We start from the raw sequence: 14,009 nt of genomic DNA on the forward strand, positions 1-14,009 counted from the left end.
CACCAGCACTCTGCTTTTGTTGTTGCCAGCTCCCACACTCCGACTGCGGAGAAGGTTGACGATGCACCCGTGGGCCTACACCTCCCACGGTTGTGCGCCCGGCATGGCTTCATGCTCTCACACTCTTGTTGTGAGAGCTCCTCTACCCATGCACAGTCAACCCTGCCAGATGTATGATGACTCCCACACACAGAGCACTCCGTTGCCGTGCGGGAGCTACCACAAGCTGCCGTGTTTTGACACGGTGTGTCAGCCTCCGCAACACACTGTGGTTACCGCCACTCGCCAGCAGCAAACTAGTCAGGCAGGAGTTGAGGCTTCCCCACACATCTTTGGTTGTTGCCAACTCACAAACTGTCATGCAGTTACATGACGTTGCCTTCTGGTCTGCTACTTATACACCAGTGCTGTATGTCCTCACGCTCCTGTTGTGGTTGACAGTTCAGTTTTTGACAGTTCACAGACTGTCAAGCAGTTTCATAACGTTGCCTTCTGGTCTGCTGCTTTTGCACCAGTGAAACCCTCACTGAGAGAACTTAGCTTTTCTCGGATATGGTTCCTGTAGATGAGAAAGTGCTGTTCTCCCTCCTTCTGATATTCCCTTGAGGACTCTGTCATTTGGAGAGGAGCCTTAAGCTGCTTAGCCTCCTATGGACTTTTATTTAAGCATAACATGCTTCCAGGGAGGGTAAATGGTTCCGCTTCAGTCGCTAACCCCGTCTGTTGCCACACCTGCTCCCATAGACCTTGAGCTTTGTTGCAAGACATGCAGTCCAAGCTTAGTCCTTGATAGAGATTTTTTTTTTTTTTACGGAGTCAGTGTGTCACTGGGAAGACGTTCAACAACCAGCAGAGGTGACTTGTTGTGACGCAGTGCGGCAACCTCAGCAACCCGATAAGGAGTTGTCTGTACTACCCAGACAGTCTAGACAGTTTCGGGTTGTCGCTGTACTTCCTCGCTTCCCCATGGTTGACAGTTCACAGGCTGTGCAGCAGTACCATGATCTTGTGTCCGGCTCCGTCAGACGACTGGCTTTTAAGAGCTCCCACAAGTCGTCGCTGTCTGGAGAATCTCAGATGGACTATGGATCTGACCAAGGAACTGGGCCTCCTGGTCAATTTAGAGAAGTCCCAGCTCGTCCCATCCCAGACCATTGTCTACCTGGGTATGGAGATTCAGATTCGAGTTTTTCGGGCTTTTCCGTCGGCCCCAAGGATCAACCAAGCCCTAGAATGCATCCAGAGCATGCTGAGAAGGAACCGATGCTCAGTTAGGCAGTGGATGAGTCTAACAGGGACACTTTCATCGCTGGCCCTGTTCATCGAGTTAGGGAGACTCCACCTCCCCCCCCTTCAGTATCATCTAGCTGCTCACTGGATAAAGGACATGACGCTAGAGACGGTCTCAGTTCCTGTTTCCGAAGAGATGAGGTCTACTCTAACGTGGTGGAAGAACAGCTTTCTTCTCAAGGAAGGTCTACCTTTGGCTGTTCAGAACCCCGACCGCCGTCTCTTCTCGGACGCATCAGACACGGGCTGGGGTGCGACATTGGACGGACAGGAATGCTCGGGAACATGGAATCAGGAGCAAAGGACACTTCACATCAATTGCAAGGAGTTGTTGGCGGTTCATCTGGCCTTGATAAACTTCAAGTCCCTCCAGCTAAACAAGGTGGTGGAGGTGGACTCCGACAACACCACAGCCTTGGCTTACATCTCCAAGCAGGGAGGGACTCATTCGAGGAAGTTGTTCTAGATCGCAAGGGACCTCCTCATCTGGTCAAAAGATCGAAAGCTCACGCTGGTAACGAGGTTCATTCAGGGCGATATGAATGTCATGGCAGATCGCCTCAGCCGGAAGGGTCAGGTCATCCCCACAGAGTGGACCCTTCACAAGAATGTTTGCAGCAGACTTTGGGCCCTGTGGGGTCAGCCAACCATAGATCTGTTCGCTACCTCGATGACCTAGAGGCTCCCGTTGTATTGTTCTCCGATTCCAGACCCAGCAGCAGTTCACGTGGATGCTTTTCTGCTGGATTGGTCCCATCTCGACCTGTATGCATTCCCGCCGTTCAAGAATTGTCAACAGGGTACTTCAGAAGTTCGCCTCTCACAAAGGGACACGGCTGACGTTGGTTGCTCCCCTCTGGCCCGCGAGAGAATGGTTCACAGAGGTACTGCAATGGCTGGTCGACATTCCCAGGACTCTTCCTCTAAGAGTGGACCTTCTACGTCAACCTCACGTAAAGAAGGTACACCCAAACCTCCACGCTCTTCGTCTGACTGCCTTCAGACTATCGAAAGACTCTCAAGAGCTAGAGGCTTTTCGAAGGAGGCAGCCAGAGCGATTGCCAGAGCAAGGAGGACATCCACTCTCAGAGTCTATCAGTCTAAATGGGAAGTCTTCCGAAGCTGGTGCAAGGCCAATGCAGTTTCCTCAACCAGTACCACTGTAACCCAGATTGCTGACTTCCTGTTACATCTAAGGAACGTAAGATCCCTTTCAGCTCCTACGATCAAGGGTTACAGAAGTATGTTGGCAGCGGTTTTCCGCCACAGAGGCTTGGATCTTTCCACCAACAAAGATCTACAGGACCTCCTTAGGTCTTTTGAGACCTCAAAGGAACGTCGGTTGTCCACTCCAGGCTGGAATCTAGACGTGGTCCTAAGGTTCCTTATGTCATCAGATTTGAACCTCTCCAATCAGCCTCTTTTAAGGACCTCACATTAAAAACTCTTTTCCTCGTGTGCTTGGCAACAGCTAAAAGAGTAAGTGAGATCCACGCCTTCAGCAGGAACATAGTTTTCACATCTGAAACGGCTACATGTTCCTTGCAGCTCGGTTTTTTGCTAAAAACGAGCTTCCTTCACGTCCTTGGCCTAAGTCGTTCGAGATCCCAAGCCTGTCCAACTTGGTGGGGAACGAACTGGAGAGAGTAATTTGCCCAGTTAGAGCTCTTAGGTACTATCTAAAAAGGTCAAAACCTTTACGAGGACAATCAGAAGCCTTATGGTGTGCTATCAAGAAGCCTTCTCTTCCAATGTCTAAGAACTCAGTTTCTTACTACATCAGGCTTCTGATTAGGGAAGCACATTCTCATCTGAAGGAAGAAGACCTTGCTTTGCTGAAGGTAAGGACACATGAAGTGAGAGCTGTGGCTACTTCAGTGGCCTTCAAACAGAACCGTTCTCTGCAGAGTGTTATGGATGCAACCTATTGGAGAAGCAAGTCAGTGTTCGCATCATTCTATCTCAAAGATGTCCAGTCTCTTTACGAGAACTGCTACACCCTGGGACCATTCGTAGCAGCGAGTGCTGTAGTAGGTGAGGGCTCAGCCACTACATTCCCATAATCCCATAACCTTTTTAACCTTTCTCTTGAATACTTTTTATGGGTTGTACGGTCGGCTAAGAAGCCTTCCGCATCCTTGTTGATTTGGCGGGTGGTCAATTCTTTCTTGAGAAGCGCCGAGGTTAGAGGTTGTGAGGAGGTCCTTTAGTATGGGTTGCAACCCTTTATACTTCAGCACCTAAGAGTCGTTCAGCATCCTAAGAGGACCGCTACGCTCAGTAAGGAAGACGTACTTAATAAAGGCAGAGTAATGGTTCAAGTCGTCTTCCTTACCAGGTACTTATTTATTTTATGTTATTTTTGAATAACTAATAAAATGAAATACGGGATACTTAGCTTCTTTGTTAACATGTATGCTGGTCTCCACCCACCACCCTGGGTGTGAATCAGCTACATGATCATCGGGTAAGATTAATATTGAAAAATGTTATTTTCATTAGTAAAATAAATTTTTGAATATACTTACCCGATGATCATGAATTTAAGGACCCGCCCTTCCTCCCCATAGAGAACCAGTGGACCGAGGAGAAAATTGAGTTCTTGTTGACAAGAAGTACTTGAGTACCTGCTCACAGATGGCGCTGTTGTGTACACCCCCACCTGTATAGCGATCGCTGGCGTATCCCGACCGTAGATTTCTGTCGGGCAACAGAGTTGACAGCTACATGATCATCGGGTAAGTATATTCAAAAATTTATTTTACTAATGAAAATAACATTTTAACCATTAAAAATGGGGGGTCGTCTTATACTACCGTTATAAAAATCACACCTTGAATTCTATGTCAGGTTTATCAGTAGGCTAGCCTAGGTTGAGGTGTGATAACCACCGACACACATGAAATGATTTACATTAATATGTAAATGTATAATGAAAGTAATAAAACCATTTTTACCATTTATATTGGCATATGTACAAAAATTGCATAAATGATAAATTCGAGGAATAATTCCAACTTTAACCATACGAGCACAGCTGAGAAAATGTGAACATCGAATATTGGTTGCGTTGTTAGCAACTTTTTCTCTCGCTAACCTTCAGTAATTTTAATGCTAGTGTTAATTACGATAGTAATAACATATAGGATATCATAATATTTATTTAAAAATTATAATTTTTTGGTGTAAATAACAATTTTGGATTACAAACGGTACAACCTTTATTTCTCAATAAAAATTACGGTACATTACAGTATTGCATTTAAAACTTAAAAAATTCTAAAACTTTATTTCCAATCAATATTCAACATCAAACCTGCGACATGTATATATCTAAAACCCATAAAACTCCTCACAGTTATCACTGTCTATTTTGAAAAGCTGTTCGAACATATCATGAGATTTATCTTATACACCATCATTATAAGGATTCCGCCCGGTTCCGGTGACCTGACTTTGGCTTCGTCGTCGCATTCGTACAATAAATTGTCTTCACTGCCATCCATGGCATTTGAGATCACGCATTTATAAAATTATTTTATGACACTTTCCACCTTTACATTATCCCATGATTTTATAACAAACTCGCAAAGAACATCAGAGAACATAAAGGAAGAAGAAGAAAAAGAGGAGGAACAGGCATTTCGTGCGTGAGCAGCTGATAGCGTAAACAAAACAATGCAGGCTAGGTGACGTGTGTTCTAGGAAAACAATTAAGGGTTTGCGTTGTTATTTCATTTATTTTGAATTTATAAGGATACAGTAAGTAATATCATCTTTACATAACCTATATTTCATAAGATACCTGGTGTTGCAAAAGCTAGCCTAGGCTATACACAGATGGTTTTATGATTGAGCAGTTGTCTTATACTACCGATATGAGATAAATTCATAAAAATTTGCTCTAATTTTCTACCTCGTCTTATATAAAGGTCGCCTTATACGCGGAAATATACGGTAGTTAGGCTAATTCCCAGTAGACCATATTGAGTATACAGTACTGTATTGTAATTAATATCAATAAGGTGATGTTAGTAAGATAAAAAAAAGTCATTTCATAAAATAGACAGCCTGAAGGTTGAATTCTTTAATTTTAGTATGGCAAAAATTTGTTAATACTAAAACACACTTGACTGGATGATAACCTTCATTATTTGATATGTTAGTGTGAAATCTTCATGAAGCAATGTGAAGTAACAAAATATTTTGTGCATGCATTCTAGTTTTTCTTTAGCAGGTTTGAAATTATTTACCTTTTTTGTTAAATAACTAAATTTCTTTGGGCTTCATATGTTAAAGGTTTTGTTTTACAGTTCATCGAAAAACTGGAAAAGATCATTGGATATCAGCAAGATGCAATGAATCTGATATATCGTCTGATCAATGCAAGCTGTGATGAGGTTGCTTACCAGGTGTTTGAAACAATGTCAGTGCCTCAGAATCATGACGGTGAAACTGCTCCCGTTGGAACTTTCTTTTTAAAACAGCTCATCAAATCTGAATTGGTAGGTAACTGCAATAGCTTACATGTACAGTAATGTTACAAACAAAGGAACAATTAAATACGGTCATTTTAAAATCTGAAGGAACTAATTAAGTTCTCTCTCTAGAGACATTAAAACCCTCAGTTATCACTAAAAGTTAATTAATATCCTGTAAACCTTTTAAGATTAAAAAGTGATATATTGATTTTACTTCACAAGTGAAAAAGAAAATTATCTCAATTTCCAATAATTCCCTCTCATGAGGAGCAATACTCATTAAAATAGAATAAAATTAGAAGAACAATATTACACGAGACTAAATTTGTGAGTTGTCTGCATTTCATCACACTTTGTCCTAAACTTAGTTTTCAAAAGTAATTAAAGCTTTCTTTGGACCTTACCTGGGATAATCAGCATCAATTTTATATCGGTTATTATTTATCAGTTTGTTCAGTCATATCTTTTTCAATATTAAACTTACCCGATAATCATGTAGCTGTCAACTCTGTTGCCCGACAGAATTCTATGGAGGGATACGCCAGCTATCACAATACTAGAAGGGGGTGTTCTTACCAGCGCCACCTGTGGCCAGGTACTCAAGTACTTCTTGTTGACACCTCCTCAATTATTCCTCTGTCGTGCTTCTGACAAGACGTTCTGGGATACGCTTATGTTCTTGGAGTATTTTCACGACTTTGGTGAAGTATTTCTCTTTGATTTCGGCTGTCGCTTTACTGGAAACTTCTATTTTAGCTTAGTTAGCTTTTGGAATTAATTTGATTATTTTTGGTGACGAAGAGAGTATGAACTCTCGTTCACCTTTCAATGGCCGACCCTTCCCTTAGACGGAAGTGTTGGTGTCTAAGAGAGTATAGACTCTCTTTCTTAATTTTGCTTAACAAAAGTTATAGATTTATTTTATATCTCTCCGCCTCTTATAGGCCTCTTCGATTAACTTCCTTTTATTATAAACTTATTAAAATTAATTTTTATATTTGTTTATATTCGACCTTCCTAATAGTAGGCGGTCTTTTCTTGGTACCGAAGTTAATTATCGTGAGCCCGTCATTTCGGTTTTACCTGTTAACATATTATGCTATTTTAAGGTCTTTGAAAGAATTTCTTTGATAGTCTCGTACTTTTTCAAAGTTGAACTAACGTTTTGTTTGTCTCGGCAGTTGTTGACGTTCAGAACGTTTCAACTTGCACTCTATCGTTACGATAGAGAAAGAATGTTCACGGTTTCACATTGCAGTAAGAGTAACCGTGTCTAGCGTTTTGTTCATTCTTTCTTAACTTAATGGTTTTGATCCTAATAAGGAACTTTTCTTTTTGGGAAATATTTCAGTTTTTTCCTTTAACAATAATATGTTTTAACGATATATGATTGGGCTCTTCTCTCAGGTTCTAAGTCAAGAGAGAGAGAGAGAGAGAGATAGAGACGGAGGGAGAAAGAGGATAAACGTTTCCCTCAAGCCTGCCAGGCGTACGAGTAACGTCGTTATCGTTTTGCTCTTATCCCTAGTCTTTTTAGGGGAAGAAACTAAACGTTTCTAGAGTGATCTAGTGTTTAGTCTCTTTCCAGCCACTGAATTTTCTTTCATTAGATTTTTCTGTTACATTGTAATTCTGTTTTCGCAATTACTAACTTTTGAGAAGGATAGAATTGCGTGTTTCAGGTACAAACCACTTAAAGTTTCGAGTTCAGTGAAATAAGTGCAAACAGAAATCAAAGTGATAAGTGATTAGCGCAAAGTATGTCAGTGTTATGCGTGAGGGTACTTTTGTGCGCGCCAGTCGTCCTCCCAGTCCGGGACCTCTTGCAAGCTCCCAAGCCCAGGGGAGAAGCAATGTCGAAGGGCATAAGGGTTCGGCAGGCCTTGATCGGCGCACAGAAGTATCCTCGGTGGTTGTGGGCGTGTCTTACCGAGACCGTCACTCCCACCCGCAGACGATTGAGCCCTTATTTTGCTCGTCTGCAGAAGAGATTTAGAGGAGAAAATAAAGGCAGAGTTACGCTGGTCTCAGGTCTCAAGACCTCTTAAACGTAAAGTCCAGACCTATGCCAGACGTACGAAGTAAAGTTCAACAACCCGGCTGCACCCGTTCAGCCTGTGCTGCACCCGCCTGCACTCGCTGCACCCAGTCGCAACACCATCTGCCAGGCGTACGATGTTGTGGACTCTACTACAGTCCATGCAAGCACAGCTTTCGGACTTGATGCGTGAGTGTCGTGCTGAGAGTGTTGCACCTCCTGCACCTGTGGTGCACCAACCTCCTGCACCCGTTCAGCCTGTGCTGCACCCGCCTGCACCGGTGGTGCACCAACCTCCTGCACCCGTTCAGCCTGTGCTGCACCCGCCTGCACCGGTGGTGCACCAACCTCCTGCACCCGTTCAGCCTATGCTGCACCCGCCTGCACCGGTGGTGCACCAACCTCCTGCACCCGTTCAGCCTGTGCTGCACCCGCCTGCACTCGCTGCACCCAGTCGCAGCTCCATCTGCCAGGCGTACGATGTTGAACCACTTTCGGAGTTTGCTGTTCACAGTGTTGTTCAGCCTCAGCCTTCTTTAAGGCAACCCTTGCTTTGGGATCAGGAGAGTTACACTCTTCCTCCTCCTCCCCTTGCTGCTCCTCCAGTGGTGCAACTCTCGGTTGGGGTACAACAACCTCTCCCCTCCGTGAGTCTGTCTGCTCAACCAGCGCTGCACCGAGTTCAACCCTCATCTAGGCAAGCTCATCTACACCATGCACTTGCGCCTCAGGAGCCTCAGCTTGCTAGAACTTTACCTTGTTCTGCGCAACCTCAACCTTCTCATGCTCCACTCATCTCTCAGGAACAGGAACGGACTACTCCGCCTCCGTCCTCCGCTTAGCTGGTACAATCCTTGGGTGCAACTCTTGCTAGGAGTCAACCTCCTTCACCCTTGCACCTGCCTTCTGCTCCGTCTGTTGTTCAGCCTATGCAGTCTGAACCTCAGGTTTTCCCTCAAGTTGAGGAAACCTCTGTTGTTGTTCCAGCTCGTTCTGACTCTGCTGTTCAGCATACCATGGTTCAACCCCATGCAAGCATGCATTAAGCACTCTAGCACTGGTCATGGAATTTCTGATAAATGTTAAACGCCATGCACACGCTCTGCTTTCCTTTCAGCAGGCTCTGCTTACAGCAGGCTCTACTTCCTACATGCTCAGCATTCAGCATGCTCTGCATTCAGCATGCTCTGCATACAACATGCTCTGCATACAGCATGCTCTGCATTCAGCATGCTCTGCATACAGCATACTCTGCATACATCATGCTCTGCATACCTTACCGCATGCTTCTCAACACATCTTGGGTTGTTGCCAACTCACTAGACTGTCAAGCAGTTTCATAACGTTGCCTTCTAGTCTGCTGCTTTGCACCAGTGAACCCTCACTCAGAGAACTTAGCTTTTCTAGGATAAGGTCCCTGTAGATGAGAAAGTTCTTTTCTCCCTCCTTCTGATATTCCCTTGAGGACTCTGTCATTTGGAGGGAGCCTTTAGCTGCATAACCTCTTATGGACTTTTATTTAAGCATAACATGCTTACAGGGAAGGTAATGGTTACACTTCAGCCGCTAATCCCGTCTGTTACCACACCTGCTCCCATAGACCTTGAGCTGTGTTGCATGACATGCAGTCCAAGCTTAGTCCTTGTTAGAGGATTTTTTGTTTACGGAGTCAATGTGTCACGGGGAAGACGTTCAACAACCAACAGAAGGGACTTGTTGTGACGCAGTGGGCAACCTCAGCAACCCGTTAAGGAGTTGTCTGTACGACCCAGACAGTCTAGACAGATTCGGGTTGTCACTGTACTTCCTCGCTTGCCCATGATTGACAGTTTACAGACTGTGCAGCAGTATCATGATCTTGTGTCCGGCTCCGTCAGACGACTGGCTTTTAAGAGCTCCCTCAAGTCGTCGCTGTCTGGAGATTTTCAAATGGACTATGGATCTGACCAAGGAACTGGGCCTCCTGGTCAATTTTGAGGAGTCTCAGCTCGTTCCATCCCAGACCATTGTCTCCTTGGGTATGGATCTTCAGAGTCGAGCTTTTCGGACTTGTCCGTCGGCCCCAAGGATCTTCCAAGCCCTAGAATGCATCCAGAGCATGCTGAGAAGGAACCGATGCTTAGTCAGGCAGTGGATGAGTCTAACAGGGACACTTTCATCGCTGGCCCTGTTCATCGAGTTAGGGAGACTCCACCTCCGCCCCCTTCAGTATCATCTAGCTGCTCACTGGATAAAGGACATGACGCTAGAGACGGGCTCAGTTCCTGTTTCCGAAGAGATGAGGTCTACTCTTACGTGGTGGAAGAACAGCATTCTTCTCAAGGAAGGTCTACCATTGGCTGTTCAGTCCTCCGACCACCGTCTCTTCTCGGACGCATCGGACACGGGCTGGGGTGCGACACTGGACGGACAGGAATGCTCGGGAACATGGAATCAGGAGCAAAGGACACTTCACATCTATTGCAAGGAGTTGTTGGCAGTTCATTTGGCCTTGATAAACTTCAAGTCCCTCCAGCTTAACAAGGTGGTGGAGGTGAACTCCGACTACACCACAGCCTTGGCTTACATCTCCAAGCAGGGAGGGACTCATTCGAGGAAGTTGTTCGAGATCGCAAGGGACCTCCTCATTTGGTCAAAAGATCGAAAGCTCACGCTGGTAACGAGGCTCATTCAGGGCGATATGAATGTCATGGCAGATCGCCTCAGCCGGAAGGGTCAGGTCTTCCCCACAGAGTGGACCCTTCACAAGAATGTTTGCAGCAGACTTTGGGCCCTGTGGGATCAGCCAACCATAGATCTATTCGCTACCTCGATGACCAAGAGGCTCCTCTTGTATTGTTCTCCGATTCCAGACCCAGCAGCAGTTCGCGTGGATGCCTTTCTGCTGGATTGGTCCCATCTCAACCTGTATGCATTCCCGCCGTTCAAGATTGTCAACAGGGTACTTCAGAAGTTCGCCTCTCACAAAGGGACACGGCTGACGTTGGTTGCTCCCCTCTGGCCCGCGAGAGAATGTTTCACTGAGGTACTGCAATGGCTGGTCGACGTTCCCAGGACTCTTCCTCCTAGAGTGGACCTTCTGCGTCAACCTCACGTAAAGAAGGTACTCCCAACCTCCACGCTCTTCGTCTGACTGCCTTCAGACTATCGAAAGACTCTCAAGAGCTAGAGGCTTTTCGAAGGAGGCAGCCAGAGCGATTGCCAGAGCAAGGACGACATCCACTCTCAGAGTCTATCAGTCTTTATGGGAAGTCTTCCGAAGCTGGTGCAAGGCCAATGCAGTTTTCCTCAACCAGTACCAATGTAACCCAGATTGCTGACTTCCTGTTACATCTAAGGAACGTAAGCTCCCTATCAGCTCCTACGATCAAGGGTTACAGAAGTTTGTTGGCAGCGGTTTTCCGCCACAGAGGCTTGGATCTTTCCTCCAACAAAGATCTACAGGACCTCTTAGGTCTTTTGAGACCTCAAAGGAACGTCGGTTGTCCACTCCAGGCTGGAATCTAGACGTGGTCCTAAGGTTCCTAATGTCATCAGGATTTGAACCGCTCCAATCAGCCTCTTTTAAGGACCTCACATTAAAAAACTCTTTTCCTCGTGTGCTTAGCAACAGGTAAAAGAGTAAGTGAGATCCACGCCTTCAGCAGGAACATAGGTTTCACATCTGAAACGGCTACATGTTCCTTGCGGCTCGGTTTTTTTGGCTAAAACGAGCTTCCTTCCCGTCCTTGCCCTAAGTCGTTCGAGATCCCAAGCCTGTCCAACATGGTGGGGAACGAACTAGAGAGAGTACTTTGCCCTGTTAGAGCTCTTAAGTACTATTTAAGAAGGTCAAAACCATTACGAGGACAATCAGAAGCCTTATGGTGTGCTATCAAGAAGCCTTCTCTACCAATGTCTAAGAACTCAGTTTCTTACTACATCAGGCTTCTGATTAGAGAAGCAAATTCTCATCTGAAGGAAGAAGACCTTGCTTTGCTGAAGGTAAGGACACATGAAGTGAGAGCTGTGGCTACTTCAGTGGCCTTCAAACAGAACCGTTCTCTGCAGAGTGTTATGGATGCAACCTATTGGAGAAGCAAGTCAGTGTTCGCATCATTCTATCTCAAAGATGTCCAGTCTCTTTACGAGTACTGCTACACCCTGGGTCCATTCGTAGCAACGAATGCAGTAGTAGGCGAGGGCTCAGCCACTACATTCCCATAATTCCATAACTTTTTAACCTTTCTCTTGAATACTTTTTATGGGTTGTTCGGTCGGCTAAGAAGCCTTCCACATCCTTTTTGATTTGGCGGGTGGTCAATTCTTTCTTGAGAAGCGCCGAGGTTAAAGGTTGTGATGAGGTCCTTTAGTATGGGTTGCAGCCCTGTATACTTTAGCACCTTTGGGTTGATTCAGCCTCCAAGAGGAACGCTGCGCTCAGTAAGGAAGACGAACTTAAAAAAGAGACAGAGTAACGGTTCAATTCGACTTCCTTACCAGGTACTTATTATTTCATTGTTATTTGAGATAACTGTTATATGAAATATGGGATACTTAGCTATCCTTTAATCTTGTACACTGGTTTTCACCCACCCCCCTGGGTGTGAATCAGCTACATGATTATCGGGTAAGTTTAATATTGAAAAATGTTATTTTCATTAGTAAAATAAATTTTTGAATATACTTACCCGATAATCATGATTTAATTGACCCTCCCTTCCTCCCCATAGAGAACCAGTGGGACCGAGGAATAATTGAGGAGGTGTCAACAAGAAGTACTTGAGTACCTGGCCACAGGTGGCGCTGGTAAGAACACCCCCTTCTAGTATTGTGATAGCTGGCGTATCCCTCCATAGAATTCTGTCGGGCAACAGAGTTGACAGCTACATGATTATCGGGTAAGTATATTCAAAAATTTATTTTACTAATGAAAATAACATGTTTGTTAATACACAAACATACACACTGGATATTTTTTTTTTTTTTTTTTTACCAGTGAAAGGTATTCCTAAAGATCAAATCAGACATGTATTTTGTAATATCTTTTTATCTGTTGTTTCCAGTCATATTTTCTCAGAATATAACTTAACTTATGTGTTAAATTTGCTTGGTTACAGGTATCTTTTATACTATTAAAGTGTATTTGTTCCTTCACAAATACAAACCTATGTCCTTTAATAGGAGTGTTGTTTTAGCAGATAGAAACTCGGCTGTTAAAATTAGAACAAGGTGGCGTTAGTTACCAACAGGTGGCGGAAAAGTGCCCCAGTGTAACAATGCTTTGTCAATGTACAAAATTTTGAAGATACTTTAGTTTGCTTTAACGGCACAGTCGATGTTATTCACCAATTGATATGATTCCAATAACTCGCTAAATGCTAAAGTATCAAGATTTGATTTTTCTCCATAAATAACTAATGCATTTTTCTCCATGATAATCATCTCAATGATTTCACTGAATTCTTCAAAATGGATACTGGCATTTGTTCTCGGAGGTTTGTGAACTGTTACAATGGATTTTTTTTTTCTTTTTTTTTTTGTAAAGTTTATTTCTGTATATTCAAAGCTTGTTACATTAGTTCTTTTTAACATTTTAAGATTTGAGTAACTTTTATGAATTAAGAGCCTGACACCCCCACCAGTCCTACCCTATTTCGGAATTTGAAAGAAGGCGGGTGTTATTTCAGTGATCTTAGGCTTGCCAAAGTTATTTAACCATGTTTCAGATAATAATGGTAGTATGTCCAAATATTTCCCGTTTATCAATTCTTGAATTTGAACAGTTTTATTACTCACAGATTGTATATTTCCATAGCCAGAGTTTATGATGTCTTTAGTATCCACGATCAGTATTTTATGCTTGTCTTTTCAATTCCAAATCATAAGCTTTTCAATCTCTTGAACTTACTATGTGGTCATTTGATTTATTTAACTTTTTGCACTTATACACTTTGACATTTGCGAATTACTCTCCTTGTTGGAATGTTTTCCTAAACATTTCCTGCTGTCTTTATCATCATTCTTAGATTTGCAATCTTTTTCAAGATGTCCTTATCTCTGACAGTGGTAGCAGGTGATCACATGGTACCTATCACATTTGTTTTAAGTAGCCCATCATAACATAACTTTGTTCCCATTATCATGAATAGCCCTCCGAATTTCATGATCACATTTCAGCACATAGTGGGTAGTCCCACCTGCAGCATTTTTTTTCAGTA

General features: G+C 43.9%; 1 protein-coding gene across 1 annotated transcript in view; it reads left to right on the plus strand.

Annotated features, from left to right (window-relative positions):
- The window catches only part of LOC137652976 (leucine-rich PPR motif-containing protein, mitochondrial-like), a 438,837-nt gene that overhangs the window by 138,306 nt on the left and 286,522 nt on the right, over window positions 1-14,009 (plus strand). Inside the window, 1 exon segment of the mRNA XM_068386371.1 lies at window positions 5,604-5,795. Coding sequence (XP_068242472.1) covers window positions 5,604-5,795 — 192 coding nt within the window.

The sequence above is a fragment of the Palaemon carinicauda genome, chromosome 1, assembly GCF_036898095.1.
Source record: "Palaemon carinicauda isolate YSFRI2023 chromosome 1, ASM3689809v2, whole genome shotgun sequence".
NCBI lineage: Eukaryota > Metazoa > Arthropoda > Malacostraca > Decapoda > Palaemonidae > Palaemon > Palaemon carinicauda.